We start from the raw sequence: 26,325 nt of genomic DNA, 5'->3' as shown, positions 1-26,325 counted from the left end.
CTCTGCATTGACATGACATAACATAAAACAAACATAACATAACACATACTAATAACACTTACCTTCTTCTGCTGTCACTCTCCTCTGTCCCCCTCCTGTCACTCTCATCTGTCCCTCTCTCCCTCTTTCACTTTGCCCCCTCTGCCGCGCCCCAGCCATAAAAAAACAAAAACAGAAACACTTACCAATCCGCGCGGCGCCGGGACCCAGCATCCTCCTCTCTCACGCAGCCTGTCACTGATGACAGGCTGCGTGAGAGAGGAGGTTGCTGGGTCCTGGCACCGCGTGGATTGGTAAGTGTTTGTTTTTTTTTTTTTTCTTATGGCTGGCCCGCGGCACACCTGAGACCCCTGAGTTTGGCACCCGGCGTATAAGACGACCCCCCCACTTGGAGGCATGTTTTTCAGGTCCAAAAAGTCGTCTTATACGCCGGCAAATACGGTATATATATATATAGGTCAAACTGTAGTTGGAACAAAGTAATGATCCTTTTAGGTTTTCAGAGGTTAGCATTGATTAATCTGCAATCTGTAGTACTCTGCAGGTGGAAAAGGGGGTGTAATGGAGGAACTATCAGATTCTGAGTGGCTCAGTGTTAAACTACATTGAACTTGGGAGCATGGTGGCTAGGTGGTTAGCACTTCTGCCTCACAGCATTGAGTTTGATTCCCGACCATGGCCTTATTTGTGTGGAGTTTGTATGTTCTCCCCGTGTTTGTGTGGGTTTCCTCCCCCAATCCAAAAACATACTAGTAGGTTAATTGGCTTTTATGAAAATTGACCCTAGTCTCTCTCTGTCTGTGTATGTATGTATGTTAGGGAATTTAGACTGTAAGCGCCAATGGGGCAGGGACTGATGTGAGTGAGTTCTCTGTACAGCGCTGCGGAATTAGTGGCGCTATATAAATACATGATGATGATGTGTTAGCAGGCTTAATAGCTAATAGCTCTTATTCAGTTTTCTGCAAGATAACTGTTTTAGTTACTAGCTATGTCCTTTATTTTCACAGGCAGTGCTGGCATGTATAAACGTAGTAAGCCTCAGACAGATGTTCCTGCAATTTCAGGAGCTTCCAGAATTATGGAGAATCAGCAAAACTGACTTTGTGAGTATTCCTTGCTCTACAATTAGAACTAAGCAATGTACATATACTTGAGGAACAAAATATAAATCAAAAGCTTAATTTTATATTACATATAAGGGGGGGCTATCATTATTTATAATTTCCCTGCCTTCAACTACTAACATTATAGTTTGATTAATAATAATGACGGGACACTCTAATACTATACTGAGGATCTATGAGGGACATATATTAAAGGTAAGAAATGCATGTAACTGTAGTTTTGTTTCTCAATGTTCATATATAACTAATATGGCCATCACTTTTGGCACCCTGCTTGGCTTAGGTAACTACTTGGTTGGCAGCTGGAATGCCTCTGTGCTGTCCTTATGGGGACAGAAATGTATACCAACTGCTTGCGAGGCCTATGCAGGGAGCATCTGGGCATACATGAGCCATTGCTGGTTCACGCATGGACAATGGAAATGGAAGCCAGACTTGGGCTTCCAGTTCCTTTTTCGTTTAAAATATATATATATATATATTTATATAGATATATATATATATATATATATATATATATATATATATATAAAACCCGTGCATGATACTCATGCATTCATCGCCACATCCTTCATCAAGCTACTTAAGGTGCTAAAAACTCCCCACTGTCACCCCTGGCAACCACCAACCACTCCCAACTGTCACTTCTCCTTCAAGAAATATATAGGTCAGTGTATAACTCTGCCCAGCAGGTGGCGCTGCAGCTTGGTTTTTTTTTTTCACACACGCCACTAGGCATTTATATAGTAGATATATATATATAGATAGATAGATAGAAAATACAATAAGTTAAAAATAGAAAAAATATTTTTATTTTAATAGAATTTTTTGTTATTTAGCTAATAAATCATTTTTTCTTCTGTACCGGTGGAGCTATGGCCACCCTGGGGTGGTGATAGAGATAGGAGATGCTTTTATGGCTGTTGTCCTTATTAAATAGGCTTTCTCATGCTTTCTTGATGTAATAAATACGCTCCTATTTGTGTGAGTAAAGTAAATTTGGTCATTAAAAGAGACAAAAGAAAAAATGACTTGGATTATCCAAAGTCTGCAATGTTCATCTATCTCAGATGACATTTTATGTTTCTTATTGGTATTTGCAATAGTACTTAATTTACTTATTATTACTTATTCTACATCTATTCACCTAATGGCCAATAATAGAACAAATATCTTAATTGCTTGTGGGAAGCAAGTGCACTCCACACTTTTTATAGTAAAAGTATATATATATATATATATATATATATATATATATATATATATATATATATATATATATATATATATAATATACGAGAAGAGATATAAGCAAAAGGTGCTTTAGTGAGAAGGCTACAATACCACAAAAAATTTGGCAAATTTAGCCAAATATATAAAAAAACATATACACCATTAAAGTAGGTAATTAGAATTAAACATACAACTTCGTTTACAGCAGGCAGCTCCTTATCATGTAGCACTTATTTGCAAGTGCCCAGGTATTTCTAAAAAGCAAAAGAATAGAAGCGCCACACATAGTATATTATATGAGAGACAAACAAATCTCCAAGTGAAAGTACAGGTGCAATAGCCTCGTACCAGAAGTTAAATAAAAGACAGCTTATCTGTTATGATTTTCCAAACTTCTGTATGATATTAATCCTCTCATGTGATGTCCTTTTAGCCTCTGGCATAAACTGAAAGTTCAGAAAAAGAACTATTATGGTGCAGTAAATTTAGATAAAACTAAAGTAAGATCACAAAAAAGATCACAAAAATAGGGACTATAATAAACTTATCCACAGTTGGTTATCATAGTAAAAAATGTAATAACAAAGGTAAAAAATATGCCCGTACATAGAAAAAGACATAGTGAAGCTTATCTGTGAGTTTCCGGATAGCAGTTATGGATCCCACAAGTACACCTGGCCAGGGTAAGTATGGTAATCCAAGATGAAACCAACACAGGAAAAACGATATCCCCCTCAACGCGTTTCGTCAATCTCTTTATCAAGAGACCAAGGATGTGTGAAGTGTTGGTCCAATCTAAATGTCTGGTTTATATAGTCCCACATAAATAGTTTGGATTATACTATTTATGTGGGACTATATAAACCAGACATTTAGATTGGACCAACAGACTATTGCACCTGCACTTTCACTTGGAGATTTGCTTGTCTCTCATATAATATACTATGTGTGGCGCTTCTATTCTTTTGTTTATATATATATATATATATATATATATATATATATATATATATATATATATATATATGTATGCAGTGGTCAAAGTGTGGGTGTATACAGTGGCATTCCATACTGTCGCTTCTCCTACTGCCTTCAATGTAAAATGATCAAATTTCATTCACTTACATTCCCAGTATATGTTTCATACCATCAACTCTAAGTTTCCATACTGTCACTTGTAAATGTTCATATGTATTTATTTAGACATGAGAAATAAATTAAATTAATTCTTGTATATGATTTCTTAGTTTGTATAGTCTGCTTTTAATACAACACAATATTAAGGAAATTTTGCAGCAATGATTATTGATGTACAATAAGATCTTGAATTATAAAATATACAATAAGAATTATTTCATACATTAAATATCAGAGTACAGTGGTTCCTTGAACGTCTCAAGTAAAAACTAATATCTATATATTCATTGCAAACATATGGTTCCACTTAAGAGTAGTAAACACAGATTTTTCACGAGTAACAAGACAGACAATAAGAACCAAAGATTCCTATTCATCAAATAACTGAGAATAAACAGGGTCCATAACACAGGATTTCTTTAAATTAACAGTTTTTAAACAAATTCTGCCTAACTCTTTCTTAACTGTAAGTACAATAGCATGCACTGATTTTCTTTTACAGTCTGTTTGGGTGGTCACATGGCTGGCCGTAGTCATCCTCAATGTGGAAATGGGCCTGGCTGTGGGTGTGGTTTTCTCTATGATGACGGTAGCTTGCCGAACTCAAAGGTACACATTCCAGAAAATGAGATATACATACATACACACACACACACACACACACACACATATATATATATATATATATATATATATATATAAATCTTTTACTAAGATACCGTATGTAAGATGTAAAAAAAAACTGAACACATATACTATAGGGATGTGATTGTTTTCTTTTCCCTTTGCAATATTAATAGCTAAAATATTTAGTGGTTCCCTACATGTGCAAATACAAGATTTCACATATATATGGTTGAAACATTGTTTTATAGCAATTATAGGGCTCTTGAGAATGTTTTCATTACACTTGTGTATTTCTAGAGCACAATGTTCCGTACTGGGAAGAGCTGTCAATACCGAAATATACCGACCGCTTGAGCAAAATGACAAGGTACAGACTTTCAAGCAAAAATCTACATTTTTGACCCACATATATTTTATTACAGGTTTAGAGACAACATGCTGTATATTCCATGTGCAAGATAACTTTAATTGGACATAAAGTCTAGGTTCTGTTATTAATGAATGACCTAGTTCCAGGGCTGGATTTACCATTATGCAACCTAGGCAATAGCCTAGGGCCCAGCTGTCCCCAGAGGGCCCTCCCAGGGCTGGAGGTGAGACTACCCTTTAAAAATGGACTGCTACTTATGGGCCAGTGCTATGTGCTTGCCCCCCGGGCTAAAGTCTTCCTGCCAGCCCCTGAATAGGGGTATATGTTATGCTAAAAAACTATAGTAGTATGGATTTTTTAAGGGAGGGGCCCCAAACCAGTATCTTGCCTAGGGCCCCATGTGGTCTAAATCTGGCTCTGCCTAGTTCCTTAAATTAAAATGAGACAGCATATTTCTTGCTCTGGTAAGGTTAAGTGAAACATCACTTCTAGGATCATTTGTAGAAATTGATGTGTTTCAGACGAGAGAATATCTCATAGTGTATACTTAGGCTGGGTACACACTATACAAAATTTCTCCCGATGCTATAACAGTTTTACCAACTGTATATATATTTTACCAATATATATATATATATATATATATATATATAAAAAAAAGTCCTGATCAGTGTGTCGATTCATGTGTACACGCTAAACACATTTTACCCGATTTACCTTCATCTGTCATAGCCATCAGCTGAAACGATTGTGACTCTGCTCACTCCATAGAGATCTATGGACATTGCCGGTCATGAGTGCGTACACCCTGCAGGATTGGAACAACATCATTCCATGGTTGAACAACATGTTGGTCCGGTTTAAAAATCAAATAAAACAATACTATGTGCTTCATCTTTGCAGTGTATACACTAATGCGATATCGGCCCAAACGGTCATTTATCAGGTGATTGGGTCCAATAATAGTCTGAAAACCTTGTAGTGTGTACCCAGCCTTACCGTAGAACTCCATTATATGCTACAGGCCACAGCAAAATTGACACAAGGCAGAGTAAATGCTTCTCAGGAAGTATGTGTACTGGTCTATTTGCTTACGTCATTTTCAGGACTGTCCTCATCACTCATAGCATGTATGAGTAGCTGTAGCTTTTACAAGTGCCTAAAAATAATTTACTAAACATTAGTAAACTGTGGTTGTTTTCTGAAAACAGTGGTGTGAAAACAACTACGAGTTAGAGCAAGGAGGAGGTGTCAGATTACGGAGATCTGCATTGTGTACTGACAGGCATCAGAGCATGAAGCTCTGTTTTATATGCTGGTAAGTCATCCATAGCCCTACAGACAGTTACCTGTGCTATATTCAAGTAGAAATGTCCATAAATCATTGCGGGGTTGCTTAATATTCACCTATACTAGAGAGAGAGAGAGAGAGAGAGACAAACACACAATTATTGTGTGCACCAGGAGAAGGCACCCATTAATGACTTACAGACTCACTACAATACATAAATTATACTCATATCAGGTGCCAATAAAACATCTCTCGTACAATAGAATATTTTAGCCCTGTTTCCCGTTTCTTGAGTGAAATAACAAAAGATTCCACCATCCGCTGCCAAAAGTTAAAGACCCTTTCTCTGTGTTCTTGTTCTCAGTGTTTTGAAATACCAGGCGTGAAGATCCTTTCTTATAACTCCCCAATCTACTACAGCAACAAGGACATCTTTAAGGAAACAATGTACAGAATTGTGGGGCTAACCCAGGAAAAGATACGGAAGAGAGAAAAAACATTAAAAGCCATGGAACAAGGCAGGAAGATGGGTATCACAGTTGTGGTAAGATCAATCCCATGTGAATGCTTGTGTTGTACACCTTATCAGCAGGCTTACAGGCTGAAATGTACAGAGTCAATACCATAACCTTGATTGTGAGAATGTACTTCATTATATTATCAGTTTGTTTACCGAGTACTAAAGATAAGTGCACTTGCTGTGGTTTGCAGACTACAATAATGATGACTTTATGGATAGCACTTACAAAGGATTGCTTCTGAGATCATGAGAGTCAGCAATGATCAACTTTTAAAATGGTTTAATCTTCATTATTTCACATCAAAACATTTTATTACACACCCTCAATTATAATTCAGAAGTAGGTATTAACTCGATATACATACAGAGCGACACTGAGCAAGAGATATATTTTGGAGGTCTTGTATACTCTAAGAAGATGGGACACTGTACACCTCAGTGTCATAATAGGGGTTAACTCCATCCTACCTGATGGGCTACGATCCTATTACTGTCAAAGGAGTGCAAGCTGTGGGTATCGTCTTGGTGATGGGAAAGAGATAACAGGATTTGGACACTCTTTCTTTCGTTCTTAGAAGTTAGGGTACCTAAAATGTAGGTTAATACTAGGATCTTAAATTATGGACATGAGTTGGAGAAGACGTTGGCTATTAGACCCTTCTCAATGGGTACATCCTGAAGTTATAAATATTTTTATGTTACAAGATGTTATTTAATTTGGCTTAACTTGAACTTTATTTTATTTTGTAGGACACAGGAATAGCAAATCCAGTTTATCATCTAGATGTGTGCAACATAAAAGCAGAAGCAGGTACATATAGCTTGTTATCTAATTTGTTTTATAAAATGCTGCTGTGAAGCAATCCCAATTGTATCTTCCATTGCTTGCACCTTGCGCTCAGTCCTTGTGCATGTTTGGCTGCTACTTCATAACTCTGGGTTGTAGTAGGTGATGGGTACAGTAGTGTATGTACGCCCATAGTCAAAGGCATCTCAAGATGCGTCTAGCTCTACACCAGCAGCATATACGCCAGGTTTATGTCAGGAGTACATCAGATACACTTACACCCAACCAAGTCCTAGACCAAGAACAGTTTTTTAATATCGCTATTGGAAAAAAATTCAAAAGAATTCATTCTAAAATATGTGCAGAAAATCATATAACATAGACAAAAGCAGTGAAGAAAGCTTCAGAGATCAACCTGCAATCAGCCAATCAGAAGCTGCTAGCTAGTGCTGGCAACTGCATCACTATCATAAGTGTGTATTTGCACCAGCCCTCAGGCATCCTCAACTGACAGGTGTTTCTGCATCTTCATGCAGATCTGCCTCAGTGCAGTTATACTCGTCCTCTCCTCCGTTTCATCTCTCCAAGTGTGTAAGGAGGTCCAAGTGTCAGATCAGCGTACAGATGTAGGCATACGCATTTTATTGTGTGCCTGCACAGTACAAATTTGCATATTTTGCACTAACGGCAAAGCTTCACCCAACTCGGCATGACCCCCAAAGTGCACACTTATAAGGAACCTTATGAGAGAGAGATAAAGATGTTTCATATTCCTGCCCTGAACAGTTTCATGCAACTCTTCACAAGCCACCACCTTGCTGCACATCACACATGGCTTTGCTAAAGCAAAAACAGTGAGTACATTATGTAAAAAAAAGTTAAAGTGGCTTTTGCAGTGTGTTATACTACACCTTCCAGTTATAAATTACCCACTATCTAACAAATAAGTTTTTTCCAATCATTTTTTAAATTTGTGCCAGCTGGTATATTCATGATGTGGCAGTAGAAAAGATTACATTTTGATTATTTTGGTAGTCCCACATACAAATAGAAGCTTTTCTTAGAAGAGAAAAATAAAAAACGTTTTCTGTTTGAACTAGAAATAACTGAGTTTGGCTTGTTTGGAAAGAAACTGTTACGTACCCAAAATATTTCTACTAGAGATGGTCACTGACCCCCGTGTTTTGGTTTTGTATTCGGTTTTGGATCTGGATTACCTTCGTGTTTTGGTTTTGGTTTTGTTTGGTTTTGTTTTGCTATTTTTGAAAAAAATAAAACATTTTTGGTCTAATATAACCTAATTTAGTGCTCCACCAGTTTCTTAGATAAGTGAGGTAATTCTAAAGCTAATAAATTATGAAAAAAACAGTTTAATCCCTGGTAGGCTGTCCTTAATGCGAACACTTGTCTGCAAATTATACAGTCAAACCTGTATAATTTGCTTTAATGACATGAGAATGGAGCTTTTGGACTACTAATCTACTAACTACCTCCTCCATCTTTGATTATTGGCAATGTAGCCATCGTCTTTGGGTGTATATTACACCCTACACTTGTAGTTGAATATTAAAAAAGCAGCCTGCACAGACTGTGGAGCTAGAAAGTAAAATTAAATGGACCACGGTACTTTGGTGGCCATCTATGCCCCCCCCCCCGTCCTCCACTTGTAGTTGAATATAAAAAAAGCAGCCTGCATTGACTGTAGAACTAGAAATTCGAATATACAAAGAAATGGACAAAGGCAGTTTGGTATCTGTCTGCATCAGACCCCCCCCCCCCCCACCACCATATCCACGTGTAGTAAAATAGAAAAAAAGCAGCCTGCATTGACTGTAGAACTAGAAATTCGAATATGCAAAGAAATGGACAAAGGCAGTTTGGTATCTGTCTGCATCAGACCCCCCCCCCCCCCCCACCATATCCACGTGTAGTAAAATAGAAAAAAAGCAACCTGCATAGACTGTAGAACTAGAAATTTGAATATACAAAGAAATGGACAAAGGCAGTTTGGTATCTGTCTGCATCAGATCCCCTCTCCACTAGGAATAAAATAGAAAACTATTCAGCAGTTATATAATCTAGAATATAAATAGAAATTGAGAAAGGCAATTTGGTATCTGTCTGCATCATAATCATCAACATCCTCATTAGCGCCCTCGTCACCTCCATAAATTTCCCCCTCATCCTCTTCTATTTCCAAAGTGACATCCTCAATTTGTGTATCACCGGCTACACTCGGGCTGTTCAGGTACACATCAGCAGAACTGCTGAAAGGGCCCTTCTTTATGGGTACACTAACAGAATGCTCACGATTAGACATCCCACTGTTGGTTGGACTCTCCACAGGGATCGGTGTCATTTCTGATTCAGAGCAAACATTATCCTCCAATGCCTTACTGTTATCTTGCAGCTCGGCTTTGACGCGTAACAGTAGTTGTGCACCACTTGTAGGCTCGGTAACATTTTTGGATCTGCCACTAATAGCCAAAGGTGAAGGCCTCATTCTCTCTTTGCCACTGCGTGTGTAGAATGGCATGTTGACAATTTTTTTTTTATCGGCACTTAACTTTTGCTCAGTAACACTTCTTTTTCGCTTCAACACAGTACATTTTTTTGGGGTTTTTGTTTTTTGCATTGATTTGGAAACACTGTTGTTTGACATCGCCTTGGCCAGATGACGTACTGGGAACTCTAACATCAAGGGCTAGATTTACTAAGCTGCGGGTTTGAAAAAGTGGGGATGTTGCCTATAGCAACCAATCAGATTCTAGCTTTCATTTATTTAGTACCTTCTACAAAATGATAGCTAGAATCTGATTGGTTGCTATAGGCAACATCCCCACTTTTTCAAAACCCATCTTAGTAAATCTAGCCCCAGGACTGCTGACAGAACCTGGTTGCTCATTCTGATCATATGTGGACTGCTTTGAATCCATTCTGAGCGCAAAGCACTTGTAGTGGTAAAAATTATTTGGTAAGATACTGCTGACAAATATGACTTTTGACAGGCAGAAATATTTATGCACAATTAGGGATGACACCCCAAAAGCACTGAGGAGTGCTAAAAATTAGTTGGTAGATACTGCTGACAGATATGACTTTTGACAGCCAGAAATATTTATGCACAATTATGGGGGACACCCCAAAAGCACTGAAGAGTGCCAAATATTATCAAAAAATAATAAACCTCTATCCTCCTCTCTTCTCTAGCGATTTTTTTTAGAGCAATTGCAAGAAGAATATTGGATTCTCTGTCCCTGCTCTAATCAGCCTGTGACTACACCCTGCTCTCTCCCTCTGTCAAATGGCGATGGGTTGCTGTGGAGGCATATATTTATAATGCTGAAGTATCGCGAGAACCGAGCCCTGAGATCCAACGATGTCACGATGACGTTCGGCCTCGATTTGGATTCGGAACGGGCGGGAGAGTACCGAGCTACTCAGCTCGGTACTCGGATACCCAAAGTTCGGGTGGGTTCGGTTCTCGGGGAACCGGACCCGCCCATCTCTAATTTCTACAGACTGATCCATGGGAGCATAAATAAAATCTATGTATCAATAATGCAATTTAAGAGTATATTTCATTCAATACAATCGTGTTATAGCCATTTGTTTTGTTCATGGAATGATAATTACTAACGCAAAAAAATATATAATTGCAGACACTGAAATCAAGTCACTTATCATTGACTGCAGTGGAGTAATATTTATTGACATTACTGGTGCTCGTCTATTTATACAGGTAAGTGGAAATTGATTTGCTTCATCGTCAACACTGTCAATTTGTAAGGCACCAGAAAACTCTGCAGGTAGAGTTATAAATCATCCAGCATACATATCAAAAGAGACAAGAAAATAACGGGTGGATGAAGGAGGTGAGACGGAGGATAGAGAAGACCCTGCTTGTAGAGGGATAACATTTGTCCTCACACCGCATCTTCAGCTTGGTCATGGCCCATTTGTGCGCTGTCCATGCCTTTTTATCATTTAAATTTGAGATTAATAATCAATTTCCAATTTCCTTTGTCTGCATGGCAGGTTTCCCATTTTTAAAACCCCCTTTCCGTGCACAGGGTGGCGGGACGGACATACAAAGGTTGATGTAATTTGCAGAGCAGGCAGGTGCATAAATAGTCCTACTGTTTGCCACTCATTCTACCACTTCTGCCACCAATAACATTAACATAATGGACCTCATTTAGAGTCGGACGCAAAGTCAGTTTTAGGCGCATCTAACCAAAAAACACTACCACGCATGTGCAGAAAGCGCCAAATCCGCCTGCATCTTAGAACGCAATTAACACTTGCGACAGCTTGCGACTCACTACGAGAGAATGGGAGGAACGCTGAATTGTGAAGGCGTGACCATGTAAATGCATCCTAGTCGCAGTGAGGCGCAGGCGCAACACACGTCAAAACAGGGCTAAAGCTGTGCGGCAGGAATTAGGTGGCGCAAGCGTTAGCTAGCTGCAGGAGCTGCTCGCAGCTCCATAGGGTATTAAGAGTGGGACGCAACTGGGGTTGCTTGCCACTCGTAATACCCTACCAAGCTGCGGCACACTCCCACTCCTACACTTCTTAAACGGACTTTGCGTCCGACTCTAAATGAGGTCCAATATCTATAATAACTAGCTATTGGCAATGCAGGTTTGAAATGTCATTAGGTCTTTGGGATTGAATCGGCAAAACGATGTGTCAAACGCATGTTCTCATTTATTAAATCCCTATTTCATCCGGGGTCCCGCATTGGAGAGCAAGATTGCTCCACGGGTGGGGTACCCACCATTCAGGTAAGAGAGGTGGAAAATGGCATTTTAGATCCGCTTAAATGTGAAATTATCATTTAAGCTGCCCATACACATGCTGATTTGATCATCCTATTTGGCAGATTTTGACCACATTTCTGAATGTGTGGGCTTCTGCTATTGCAGTGACAATTGGTTGTATGTCTAGAGAACAGTAGTTGGCAGTATATTATTCTACTTGCTGAATGTTATGACCTTGTATCCTGCCTTATCTTACTACTTGATGTTTGTGTTTTTCAGATGTGTGTTGAGTGTCAGAAGGCCGGGATGCTTCTACTTCTTGCTGGTTGCAATGGTGAGGCTTGATTCACTGTATATATAATACAGAACTGTGGGCTGGTCAGCAAACAGAGCGTGCATTCCTTCATTTATGGTGAATCAATGTATCAAGGAATGTAAACCTAGTAATGTTTTGGTCTGTTTACTGGAGAATATAAAATGTAAGTCACACACTACGGTACACGTCAGTGCAAATGTCTGCAGTTGGGATCACAAAATGAACTGCTGTTCATAGTATTATATAGCAGCATTTAGTATTATGGAACAGTATATATTTTCTGTCACACAGTCACAAATATTAGTACATAGAGGCACAGCAATCATGTAGTGTGGCACTTAAACAGTTTTTCTAATGCCACTTTTACAAAGAAATCAACCCATAGTGGTTATAGGACTACAATATCCCAGGTCATTAACTGAACTTTTATGAAGTCTTTTGAGTATTAATAGCAATAAATGAAAGTAGTTATTTTAGAGGTGTCTGCTTCTACCTTGTCAGCTTGTGTGTTCTTGTATCATAGCATTGTCTGTACAACACTAGTTTATTGTATATCTCATCTATTATGTTTTATATACAGTATTATGCCTACTGTCCTTACATAATGTCCAATACTTTGCCGGTTAGTCCTCTATGCCTTTTGTGGCGCCAAGTAAATAAAGAATAATAATAATAATAATGTATAGAATGCCTCATTTAATTTCTTATCTGTGAAGTTGCATGTTCTTAGGAACAGCATTGGAACAGAACTCACTTACTCCATAGATATCACTGCTGGGAATATAGATTTAATTAGGTGATTTATACAAACTAAAAGATGACATAGACATACAGTATATCTCCGCAAATCAAAGTGTTCATTAGAGATCACATATAGGGGGATATTCTATTAGGGTATGACATTTTATCTTAATCTATCTTTAGGATTATCCTTCTTTGTATTACATATTTTATAGCATAAAATCACTACTTTCCCAACACTTCTGCCTTTTATTATTCGGAAAAGGAAATTGTGGATTCGGTTTAGTTAACGCAACATGAAAACATCATTTTTATAGAATATATGCAATGTTGTCATCAAGAAAAATGTCATTAATACTTCCTAAGTTAATTCTTTTTTATTAAATGGGATGTAAAAAAAACATACTTTCCACCTAAGACAATATGAGATCCCTCCAGTTTTATAGAATGTGCCCTTAGAGTTTCCAGACGTTATGTAAACTCGGGACATGTTGATAGACATGTAGTTTTATTGTTCCACTTGTACATATTTATACTTGGCTTATGTAAAGCAGGGTGACATGCCATTGTGTGTACTGTGTAAACTGGAACTCAGTATTCTGGCATATTACCTCTTATTATTACATATGACCTCTACTTTTCTCATGTATCTTCCAGCAAAGGTGCTTAGAACCCTGGTGTCCATTGGTATCATGGACCATCTCAGTGATCAGCAAGTGTTTGTGACTGTGCATGATGCTGCGTGTTACGCTGAGCAAAATATGGTAAGAGACTATTGCCTCTATATATAATATATCATATGATATAACGCTAATAATTAAAGAAATATCAGCTGGAGGGGGTCAATGCGCAATAAGCGGCTATCATCGGTGCAGCAGGCCTCCAGCACCTACAAGAGATACGCCTCCTAAAAGGCGTATACGCCGAGTCCATGTCACAATTACGTGAACAAACCCTTACCCCGTCAACATGTGCCTGCCCCTTATCCTGCTGGTCCAGTCATAAGACGCTAGACAACAATACTCAAAAATGTGCACACGGACATATGCATATTCATTTTTGGCTCGTATTTGCAGAAAAAAAATGCGTCTTAGACAAAATAGAAGTGCCCCTAATTATAAATAAGCCCCATAATTTCTAAGTATTATTTTCTTTAACATTGTCTATCTGGCTGTGAAGTATGTAACAAAAAAGACACCAAAGATTAACAATTAATGCCATCATGGAGTCCAAGATGACCCCTTCCAATTATACATTACTAGGGAAGAATTTAACCAAACAAAGTCACAGGCAAGTGTTTTAAACAAACTGCAAATATATACCTTTGTTTGTATTTTAGTTAAAACATTTATTGAATGAATTTGCTTTATGTCTATCTCACTATTCTGTGTCTCATGTCTGCATGTCCTTCGTCAACCTCGTATGATTTGTAACTCTGACTATTAGCTCTGACTATTACTATAACAACTATTATTGCGCCTTACAAATAAATGATGCTGCTGCTGATGAGGTCTTAAATATATTTTGTTAACAGGAAAGCCTCATAACTAAAAGCCCCATGGTGTGGGTATAAGAATCTCATTTGCTGGGAGCCTGGATAGAAGCAACACAAGTCTTCACGCTGGATAAAATGTCAGACCTGGAGATACAGTACAGGATTTGGGTTTAAGCCCATTAAGTACTTTGGGTTGACTTTTGAAGCCTTAGAAGACGATTCGGATGGAACAGAACTGTGTATTACACATATAAGCTTGTGTAGGGGAAATCCCGCTACAAACGTTCAGTTTAAAATAAATACGGATCCTTTGTTGATTAATACAGCAAGAACTGATTGCAGTTTGGTAGGCATATCTTTGAACGACTACTTCCTGTTTTATTTAAATTTGGATACTATGATGTAAATAATTATTATCAATATAATAATAACTATAATCCTGCATATAAATACCAACCTTTAACTGTATTGTTAGAGATGCAATTGCCAACGTGCAATAAATTACAAATAACACTTTGCTGCTGGACAGGTGGATCTATTCACTTCACTTGTGGTGCACTATACAAACCTTGACATGATTAGAAAGTATTATTATTATCATTTTGTCTGGTTATGTATATTTGGAGATGTCATAAAGCATTCTTAGTCAAGATAAATGAAATGTCTTTCATAGTTTTTAGACTTTCCGCTGGGAGTACTCCTGTTTTATTGCTGCATATATTGTAACAACAAAAGTGATCTTGTCATTAACCTTTGTGATATTGTAATTGAAATAGTTAAAATGAACACTTTTGGAACAAGTTATACAATGCTTCTTTCCTGACCCATCTCCTGGCCGCATTTCAGTGGCGTAGCTATAGTGGTAGCAGTGGCAACAACCACACTGGCTCTAGGTGCTTCTGGGGCTAGATGGCACTTTTTTCCCCTTTCATCATCATCATCACCATTTATTTATAAAGCGCCACTGATTCCACAGCGCTGTACAGAGAACTCATTCACATCAATCCCTGCCCCATTGGAGCTTACAGTCTAAATTCCCTAAAATACACACACAGACAACAGAGAGAGACAAACTAGGGTCAATTTTGATAGCAGCCAATTAACCTACCAGTATGTTTTTGGAGTGTGGGAGGAAACCGGAGCCCCCGGACCAAACCCACGCAAACACAGGGAGAACATACAAACTCCACACAGATAAGGCCATGGTCGGGAATTGAACTTATGACCCCAGCGCTGTGAGGCAGAAGTACTAACCACTTAGCCACCTCTTTGGGCTGTGGCAGCACCAGCATGCTGCCCATTGTAGCGATTATAGGAGGGTTTCTAAATTGTTAGAGGACATTGCTGTATAGCACTAGAATTCAGAATTCTCCAATGTCTACTCTGGTAGACCACTCTGGTTATTTCTCATGTCTGGGATTGGGGAGGGGGCAGCACTGATGTTATACTGGGGCCCAGGGAACTTAAGCTATCAGTAACTCACTTTTGCTAGCTGTCAACAGGACATGTAAACTGTATGGTTATTTTTTACATTCACGAATAATGATATTGAACATATTTCATTCTGCTTCTGCTATTCTTTTCTCTCTTATCTAAGGCCATATGCTGCTGTATCATTTCCTTCTGCACTTGGCAAACCGTTATTTAATAACTACTAGGGTCAACATTATTTTCTTTACATTCACAGAGTCAGGACATGGTACAGGGTCCGGCCTAGCAGCAATATTGCAACCACTATGACAGTTATGACTCGTAATTGACTCCTGGTTGGGGTAGAAATTGATTAAATGGCAAAATGTTCCTTTTTAGTTAACATTTCCTGGTAGTACAATACATTTTGTAAATACGCCAAGTTAAAAATCATGTTTGCAAATGGGGAGTAATATTAAGGCACAAAGGAGATAAACAAACCAATAAATTCAAATGGCAAGTAATATATTTTTACCACTAGAGGGCAGGCATTTCATTTCATTCATTACATTTCTAAAAAAACATTGGGTTGCTAACTTAAGGAAAAAATAAAAGCATTAGAAACATGATTTTCTGTGTCACATGGTAGTCATGTTTGTAATATTAATAGAAGATTCCTGCCACAACATTGGCACAAGGTGTCTCCACGGACGATTCAGAGACACCTTGCGCCGAACTGAATCTTCCCCTATGGGTGCTGACCAGAGCCACCATCAGGGGTACAGGGAGTAGTAATAGCAGATTGGGCCCCATAAGCTCTGGGCCCAAGCAAATTTATTAGGGACGGGGGTCTCCACAGCGAATAAAGGGAGGTAGTGGGCGCCATTTCTAAGCAGCAGCTTGCGCCTGAGATGTGAGAGACCTCTGCATGTAATTAAGGATGTGGCAGCGGGCCCCCTTGTAGGCAGCATGTCTGCCTCCACTGCCAAAATGTTGGGCCCCACAGATGCCGCTATTTGCTTCAGTCCTGGCCCCCCAGGTGCCCGGCTCTCGGACAGAGATTAATTAATAACGTCAAAGCGCTATCAATGGAGAGAAGCCGATAGGAGACAGCAGAGAGGTAAATAAACTACTGCAGGAAACCAGGAATGGGGGATGACTGTAGAGAATGAGAAGGAAGGCAAATGTTGGACAAAGAATAATGTAAAAATGAGGGTGGGGTGAGAGAAGGAAGAAGGGGGGCCATGTCTGTTACATTTGTACTGTACTGGGCCCCGCAAGTTCTGGTGGCAGCCCTGGTGCTAACTATATTGGAAGTTACTTTGAGGTACCAAAGCTCCTTCATCTAATATGATGGTGAAGTGCATTTCATTTTGCAGAAACTATTTTAATTTTATGTGTATATGCCCTATCTCACTTTCTCATGTTTATCTGCTTATATGCATACTTACCAACTCTCTGTTGGTGAAATCCGGGAGCCTGCAGAGGAGGTGGGCGTAACAGGGGGGCGGGGCTCCAAGTGGCGTCATTTTGGACCTGCCCCCATGACGTGATGACGCAAAATGCGTCATTTGACAGCGGGGGGCGGGGCCAAACGCCGCGATTCACCGGGAATCGCGGCGTTTGGGACTTAATTCTGCCCACTTCACTAGGAAGTGGGCAGAATTATCCAGATGCGGGGGATTGCCACACTCGCCCGGGAGACTCTCGCAAAATGCGGGAGTCTCCCGGATATTTCGGGAGAGTTGGCAAGTCTGCTTATATGCATTACACAACATTTTGTAAACATTTCTTCTAAGAAGCACAGACGTTCTGTGTCTGAGAAGCACAGACGTTCTGTGTCTGAGAAGCACAGACGTTCTGTGTCTGAGAAGCACAGACGTTCTGTGTCTGAGAAGCACAGACGTTCTGTGTCTGAGAAGCACAGACGTTCTGTGTCTGAGAAGCACAGACGTTCTGTGTCTGAGAAGCACAGACGTTCTGTGTCTGAGAAGCACAGACGTTCTGTGTCTGAGAAGCACAGATATCCTTCTTCAAAGTGGCACATTTGGAGCAACCCTTGAAAATAATCTAGCCTTTTTTGCTCTACTAAAACAATACTAATTGGACCCTAATTTATGTCTTAAATCATGACAGTAAGGGGACATCTGTGATGTTTTTGTTTTAAGTGACCCAATTTCAAATGTATATATTTTATTTATAACGGTTTATGTGAACATAATGATGATTTCCCTACAAAATGCATCTGGACTGAGCAAAAGTCATTGACAGGACTGGCCTAATTCAGAGCATCGCAACCTCCGAGGTAATGTAAAATTTGGCTGTATTGTGCAGCTAAAGAGCCTTTGTTTATTGCAAAACCGGGTTCCCCTCCAGATTTCATTCCTCTGTATGGCAAGACGGGTATGTTCATTGACATCATTTTAAGTCCTTCTTTTCTTGTTGTATATACTATGACAACATACCTTTTAGCGCATCTTTTAATGTATCAGACACAGTTAAGTAGTGTGGTAAAGATATGTATGATTTCTGCAGACCGAATCAGTGGTAAATCATCTGCCTGTGTATCTTTACAGATCTGAGATATAGGCAATCCGTAGAATGGGCTGTATGGGTGTGAATGGTTATACATTACCAATACAAACTATACATAGCATTGTTTACTTGACATCTAACGAGTTATATAGGCTACACTGTTATTGTGTAATACTTGCACAAAATGAGTTATACTGCTGGAGGACGGGTTACAGTGATTAGCATGGTTTATAATTGGTTACAAAGTTATATAATATATTAAACTGGTACATCAGTATTTATCTGGTACATAATGAGCTATTTTAGTACAGTTTGGGCAACATTTGTAGATGGGTTATATAGAATTACCTATACTGGTAAATAAGTACTGTAGTTAAAGACTGATATACATGAGTATAGTATGGGGTAAACTAGAGCTTTAAATTTAAATCAGATATGAAATATACAAAGTTGATTTGCTTTATGGCTGGGTGGTGTCATGATGTCATTGGGGATGGCGTGAAGTCACTGGGGATGGTGTGAAGTGGCTGGGAATGACGTGAAGTGGCTGGGAATGACGTGAAGTGGCTGGGGATGGCACGAAGTGGCTGGGGATGGCACGAAGTGGCTGGGGAAGGTATGATCTGGCTGGGGAAGGCGTGATCTGGCTGGGGATGGTGTGAAGTGGCTGGGGATGGTGTGAAGTGGCTGGGGATGGCGTGAAGTCACTGGGGATGGTGTGAAGTGGCTAGGAATGACGTGAAGTGGCTGGGGATGGCACGAAGTGGCTGGGGATGGCACGAAGTGGCTGGGGAAGGTATGATCTGACTGGGGAAGGCGTGATCTGGCTGGGGATGGCGTGAAGTGGCTGGGAATGGCATGAAGTGGCTGGTGATTGCATGATTGGGCTGGGGATGGCATGAAGTGACTGGGGATAGCATGACTGGGCTGGAGATGGCATGTAATGACTGGGAATGGCACGAAATGACTGGAGATGGCATGAAATGACTGGAGATGGCGTGAAGTGGCTGGGGATGGCGTGAAGTGGCTGGGGATGGCGTGAAGTGGCTGGGAATGGCATGAAGTGGCTGGTGATTGCATGATTGGGCTGGGGATGGCATGAAGTGGCTGGGGATGGAGTGCAGTGAATGGGGATGGCATGAAGTGGCCGGGATGGCGTGAATTGGCTGGAGATGGCGTGAAGTGGCATTACATGAAGAGACAGAAGAATTTGAGCAAACCTACATCCACAGACGATCTGTGGTTAGTTCTCCAAGATTCTTGGAACAACCTCTCTGCCGAGATCCTTCAAAAACTGTGTGCAAGTGTACATAGAAGAATTGATGCTGTTTTGAAGGCAAAGGGTGGTCACGCCAAATATTGAGTTGTTTTAAATTTCTCTTCTGTTCATTCACTTTGCATTGATAAAAAGAAACTATTAACACTTTTATTTTGAAAGCATTCTAACTTTCCAGCATTTTTTCCACACCTACCTAAAACTTCTCAAAATTATCAAAATCATAGAACATAATTTACATATATCACCATTAATGGCTGTCAACTGCAAAAATTCTGAATTATAACAAAAACATCACAGAACTCAGTTGTTGAAATATTTAATTAAAAAAATGATTGCAAGAAAAATAACTTACTTAACACAAATTTAAAAAGTTACAAACATCCACACAAAAACAGCCAAAATGCATTTCCCCCCCATAATCCAATAAAGGTGTTTTTTTAACATCTCCGAAAACATACCCTTTTGTTTTTGTGCACAATAAGTTACAAAGCACATGACCACTAACGCAAAAATTATAACAACATAATATTAAAAAATAATATATAATTTAGGGTACGTTTACATTAGTGTGTTTGCCTTTGGTGTGTTCACCGTAGATAAACCGTACTTAAACAGGAGGAAAAATAGAAATATCACAGAGACAAATGTTCCCTGTGGTAACAGCATACTTACCAACTTTGAATAGTTGGTTTCCGGGAGCCTGCCATGGGAGGTGGGCGTGATGGGGGCGGGGCTCCAAAATGCGCATCATTTTGGACCCGCCGTCATGACGCAAACGCATCATTTGACAGTGGGGGCTGGGGCCAAACACCGCGCGTTTGGGACCTGATTCTGCCCACCTCACTAGAAGGTGGGGCACTTCCTAGTGAAGTGGGCAGATCCAGGAGATTGCCACACTCTCCCGGGAGTCCGTGAGACTCTCACAAAATGCGGGAGTCTCCCGACATTCCGGGAGAGTTGGCAAGTATGGAACAGTATGTTTTATTTTAAGATTGCCATAAGGAGCAATGTATCCTCTGTATGCTCTATTTCCCCCCCAGTATCAGTGTCAGTAGTCATCAGTAATCACACCATAGGCAAACCTCAAATGAATGTACCCACTAATGGTCATTTACAAATGTGCAAAAATGCAGCCTTGAAAAATGATCACATTGGCGGAGAAATAACATTTACAAGGGACACTTCCCAGTTACCAGGTGTCCACACAGTCTTTCTCTACCCGCAAAAAGGCGGGGGTTCAGGATGATTTTTGTGCAGTTCAGGAACATTTGGTGCTGGTAGGCACATTTATATGTGCTAAAATACCCATTTAATACGATTATTCAAACACACAAGAGTGACAATATGTAATAAAGACAGCTACAATTTCCCCTCAATCTCACCACTGATCTAAGACATAAATAAGTCTGGAATTAACAGATGGAAAAGTGTCATTAATGGAGTAATGTTAATGTGACAGAAGGCGGGACTTTGATGTGATGTTTTTACGCTTTCCATCATTTACATTTTCAGCCAGACCCGCAATCCAATGAAAATAGGGTCACAGTGATTTTATGGCGAGAGATCACAAAAATGGAATGTTGTCAGGCTCCTATGTATACGCAATATGGGATAAATAGGGACATTTGAGCATAAATAATGTAATGCACACCAATATTTCTGTATACTTGTAAATAACATTTACTTGTCATGGATATTGCAAATCTTAATCTCACATATGTTTATTTAAATCAATATATATATAATAGTGCACATTATGGGATTTTGGACATTATTTTCTGTCAAGATCTTTGTTTCAAAAACAATAAACTGATATTAAATAGTCTTACATTAAAAGAAAATTAAAACATAATATAAAAGTATATACAAAACTTTATAATGTAAAACAGAAAAAAATGATCAATGCAATGCACAACAGAGCCCACCACCATTTATCTTTAATAAAGATAATATTGTTTTATAGACATGTTTAGAACACACGTTGCAACTTGTGAGAACTTCACAAACAGTTGAAGTAGTTTGTGGCTCCAAGGCGGTACACTGATCACAGGTAGACACACTAAAGCTGACCCCTGCGTTACTGCAGCTGTTATAGGGCAACTGGCCCAGTAACACACCCTGTGTAGTGCCAAATCTACCACAATACCAAATAATGATCCTATTAATAGTGATAGATTATTGATCATGATGGAAATTGACAAAAGTTTACTTTTACTGACCCAACAAACGTATTAAGCCAGTAATCAACTACTCAACTGTCCTGTTGCATAACTCGGACAGTAAGATAGGCCCGTGGTCAATACTAGTCACACAACTTATTTCAACAAGACCGCAACCATTAGTCTATTTGTAAAATACCAATTACATGAACTCAGCATTTGACCTCTAGCAAGGATAAGATATATAGACTAAAACATTAGACCACTTGGATTTAACCTGTTTTTGGAAAATACAGTTGAAAATAAGTCCAATATTTCAGAGTACAATACAATCATTAATAACAATGGCAATAAAGATTATTACTTTAATCATCTGGTGGCTGTAGGTCTTCCCTATATCACACGACCTGAGCTGTCTGTAATTAGCCAGTCATTTGCAGGATGTAAAGAATCACTGTTACCTGTCAGGACTAGAACCCCTCCAACTCTCTGCCAAGGACAGAGATGCCTTAGACACCCCAATTTGGTTACAGGAGGTTATGGAAGACATAAAACAATGTCCAACAGCCAAGGCCCCAGGACCAGATAGCTCTATAACCAACCTATGCAAAAAATATGATGAACTTCTATCCTTCTACCTGCTAAACTGTTATACAGCAGCCAGGGAAGAGGGAAACATACCCACTGCTTATAGGGTAACTGCCTCCCTCCTCCAGGTAATTTTATATAAAACCAATTACTCAAGTTGTTTCAGTTGTTGTGGCAAATGAGTGGTGGGGTATCCCTCAATGCTATTCTGTGATTCATCAAAGCTTCCCCAAAGCTGGGTGGCTTAGATGGGAAGGAATTTTGGATAAAAAGGGGTGTGATGCAAAATGAGGACTTATTTGACAATAAAATAAGCATGTCTAACCATCCATTTTTCTAGGGCTAAATAAATTTGAGATATTTAGAGAAAGCAAAGCAATGGTTTATATCTTAGATATAATACATTAAAAAGTAAAATAATCCATATGTGACACAAAAACGAAAAAGCAGAATATAGAATGAATGGTGATGTAATGTCAACAACAACAGAGGAGAGGTCCTTGGAGTTAATACATTCAGGTGATATTTAAGTAAGCAGTGGGAAAAGCCAGTAAAATCATAGTAGCCAACTTTTCAGACTTCCCCTTGTGGTAGATACATAGAGTAGATCTAAGGACTTAAGGACACAACTCACATCATAACGTCCCATCCACCACAACATGTGATCCAAATCACATCACCACATTCATATCACTTTAGGTTCCACCCATTGATTCTTCCTGGCTTGGCGTCAGTGAGATTACCAGATGCGAGACAGTGCAGGATATCTCCCACTGTTTTGAAAGCTCTGGGAGAGTCAGCAAGTATGAATACGAAGAAGTATTAGAAGCAACAAAAAACAGTTTATATTGTCAATTTTATGTCACTGGTAGAGGTGCTCAAACATTTTGAAATGCTTTGAAAGTCGATCATAATTCATTGGTTTGATAGCGACAAACATGTTTGTGTTACATTGTTCAACACATCCCAATTTGATTTTGCTGCCTGTAATTTACAGCTCACAGTCAGTTTATATTTGAGGTTTGCTTTTTTGCATCTGCCTGTTACAGATTGCTATTTTCCGTTTGATATTCACAGTTTGCGTTAAAATATGCTCACAATTAAAATTTCCCCATAATGTCCAATGTGCTGGCATTTAAAATTAGTTAAATTATATACATTTAAGTTCCCAACAAATTGAGGCATTTCATACATGATCAAATATGGCAGAGTTTGCAGTCAAATTTTCCCATTTTTGTACCAATTAAACAAACCGGTATCAGAAAAAGTTTGTGGCTGGTTGGAGCATCTCTATTCACTTCACCATGAATGCTGTTCAGTTCTGGAGACCATGGGCTAATGCAGAGTTGCTTCCAAAATGGCTGTAAATTTTGCTAAAAATAATACAAAATAGAATATTTCCGGCCATACACATCTCTGCAGCACATTGGAAGCATGTGTGCCTGCTTGATGTCTAGTTTAGGTAATGGAGCCAGTCATCATCATCATCTATTAGGTGAAAAAGACACTCCTCCTAACAGGCATATGTGCATCTCCGTCTGCATGAGCCACGGTTGCATGACCATGCCCTTACTGTACTTGGCCTACATCAGACGGCTCCATTCCTCCATCGTTCCCCCTCTTCAGTCGAAAGGAGGCGTAAGTTCCCGATACACACAAGTCTGCATTGGCACATATGTGTGCAGTGATGGCATTTTCATGCACATGTGAGTGAGGCATATCTGTATGAAGACACATACTATCTTTTTCACACTGATGATATAAACAGTTGCCTGCCCTTGTTAGCTGCTTCTGATTGGCTGTTTGGGAATGTACCTCAGAAACTGATAGGCCCTTTCTACATTCATCATGCATATAGATTTTTGGAGACATATTTTCCAAAAAAAAATAAATTCTACTTTCATTTGTGTGCATGAAGGAATATTATATCTGCTGTATTATATCGAGCCTAGCAGCTAATGTGTTTTTCACTATCAAATGTTAATAAACTTTTATTTAGTTTATGGCCTGGTTGTGTGTATGGGCATAATGGTTATATGGTTGCATGTATGCCCGACGTAAACTTGGCACAAAAGCTACAGGTACAGAGCTGGACGCATCATGCGATACCTGTGACTCAGCACATTACGGATGGCTTTTACTGCTATTTTTACGGGTGGATTTTATTAACGAAATGTACACGCAACATGCATCAGGCACCGAATCATCATCGTTTATTTATATAGCGCCACTGATTCTGCAGCGCTGTACAGAGAACTCACTCACATCAGTCCCTGCCCCATTGGAGCTTACAGTCTTAATTCCCTAACATACACACACAGACAGAGAGAGAGACTAGGGTCAAATTTGATAGCAGCCAATTAACCTACTAGTATGTTTTTGGAGTGTGGGAGGAAACCAGAGAACCTGGAGGAAACCCACGCAAAGATGGGGAGACTATACAAACTCCACACAGATAAGGCCATGATCAGGAATTGAACTCATGACCCTTTCATTGTGAGGCAGAAGTGCTAACCACTTAGCCACCATGCTGCCCAAATGAGGAACTTGCTTGTGCTCTGAAATTGGCAGAGTAAACGGAATCACTGAAAGTATGTTCCTGAGTATATGATTACATTTGTACACAATGTGGGCAACAATTTTATGTGCTGCATCAATATCAGGCACTAAGCACTCACTGAGGGCACTAGTTCCTAGGAAATTGAGAAACTAACCTTTACACAAGTTTACTATTATAAGAGTTGTCATTACTTAATCATATGAAACCTTTGCACTGATAAGGTGCACACTATTACTCAATAGAGCCATTAACTTCAATCATCACATTGAGTATTACACAACCAGCATTAAGCTGATGCATCAGTGCTATCTTGGAATGGCTTTTTCACCATGTGCAATTGTCTTCATGAAGTGATTTAATGGCATGTTTAGCAGCATTATTTCCCAACCATAAAATCCATTATCTGGCACACTATCAGCTCTACTGAACCATTAACCTGATGCTAAAAAACTTCCGCTGTACCTCCAAATAATGTGATTCAAAAGTCTTGAGTAACTTTGTTCCCTAGTAATATTTCTGTTGCTGGATGAGTCAGGCACCACATTTAGTGCCTCTCCTGCAGAAAAACCATAAAGCCACTTTTCCATCTTCAGTAAAGTTAACATCTTCTTCATTATTTCTACTTGTTTCTCTGTAGATACATAATATTCTACAGACAGTGCTAGCGACCTTAAATGCAGTACTTTAAACCGTTTTAGACCAGCCAGTGTTTAAAGAGATCCACCAAAGAGCAGTAAAAATAAAAAAAAAAATAGTCAATTCTATTTAAAAAACGCATTCACCTTTCTTTAACTAATTTCAGCTTTTTCTTTTAGTCTCCAGTCTGGCACTTGAAGTAGTTTTTAAAGTAAAAAAGTTCATGTCTTGTGTCTTTTGCACTAGAGACTGTGGGGTAGCGGAATTTTGAATACTCTTTATCTGTTTGCGTCTTGAACCACGGGAGGTGAATTTTTGAAGCATGATCTACGATGACATCATCACAGGAGCCCACATGCAGTGTCCTAAGTCCATCTATAAAGAATTCTGCCAAAGTAAATAAAAGCACAATAGTTAGTCAGTTGGTTATATGTGATAGTGGATTACGATGTCCTTTAAGGTTTCAGGGTATCTTAGAGGAAGTGAAGCTATTTAGAGCAGAATGAAAAAATCAGGTGTGGTCTTTTTTTAACATAAATCACTGTGGCAGGCTATAAGAAAAATGTTGGGCTTTTACAAATGTCCTTACTTTTTTTTTATTCAGGCTGCTATTAATAATTTAGAAATCTGGACTACCATGACAACCAGTCACAGGGTACATGATGTAGTGAGCACAGAGGCTTTGGAACACATTTCTGAGCTCTGACTGCATTATGACATCCTCCTTCTCCCCCTCTGCCATCACATG

At 39.2% G+C, this 26,325-nt stretch overlaps 2 protein-coding genes across 4 annotated transcripts in view; one reads left to right on the top strand and one right to left on the bottom strand.

Moving 5' to 3' along the window:
* Nucleotides 1-15,499, top strand: part of LOC142141173 (solute carrier family 26 member 10-like) — a 62,771-nt gene extending 47,272 nt beyond the window's left edge. Inside the window, exons 10-18 of the mRNA XM_075199349.1 lie at nt 1,011-1,106; nt 4,000-4,106; nt 4,422-4,491; nt 6,150-6,329; nt 7,056-7,116; nt 10,755-10,834; nt 12,138-12,192; nt 13,573-13,679; nt 14,450-15,499. Of these exons, the coding sequence (XP_075055450.1) occupies nt 1,011-1,106; nt 4,000-4,106; nt 4,422-4,491; nt 6,150-6,329; nt 7,056-7,116; nt 10,755-10,834; nt 12,138-12,192; nt 13,573-13,679; nt 14,450-14,488 (795 nt within the window). The 3' untranslated portion in view covers nt 14,489-15,499. The remainder of the gene's footprint in view (nt 1-1,010; nt 1,107-3,999; nt 4,107-4,421; nt 4,492-6,149; nt 6,330-7,055; nt 7,117-10,754; nt 10,835-12,137; nt 12,193-13,572; nt 13,680-14,449) is intronic.
* A 4,435-nt stretch (nt 15,500-19,934) lies between these two features.
* The window catches only part of B4GALNT1 (beta-1,4-N-acetyl-galactosaminyltransferase 1), a 117,376-nt gene continuing 110,985 nt past the window's right edge, over nt 19,935-26,325 (bottom strand). For all 3 annotated transcript variants that reach the window (XM_075199346.1, XM_075199347.1, XM_075199348.1), the window contains one exon: nt 19,935-25,964. In XM_075199346.1, coding sequence (XP_075055447.1) covers nt 25,753-25,964 — 212 coding nt within the window. In that variant the 3' untranslated portion in view covers nt 19,935-25,752. The remainder of the gene's footprint in view (nt 25,965-26,325) is intronic.

This window comes from Mixophyes fleayi, chromosome 2, assembly GCF_038048845.1.
Source record: "Mixophyes fleayi isolate aMixFle1 chromosome 2, aMixFle1.hap1, whole genome shotgun sequence".
Classification (NCBI taxonomy): domain Eukaryota; kingdom Metazoa; phylum Chordata; class Amphibia; order Anura; family Limnodynastidae; genus Mixophyes; species Mixophyes fleayi.
This window is presented reverse-complemented; position numbering and strand designations above follow the sequence as displayed.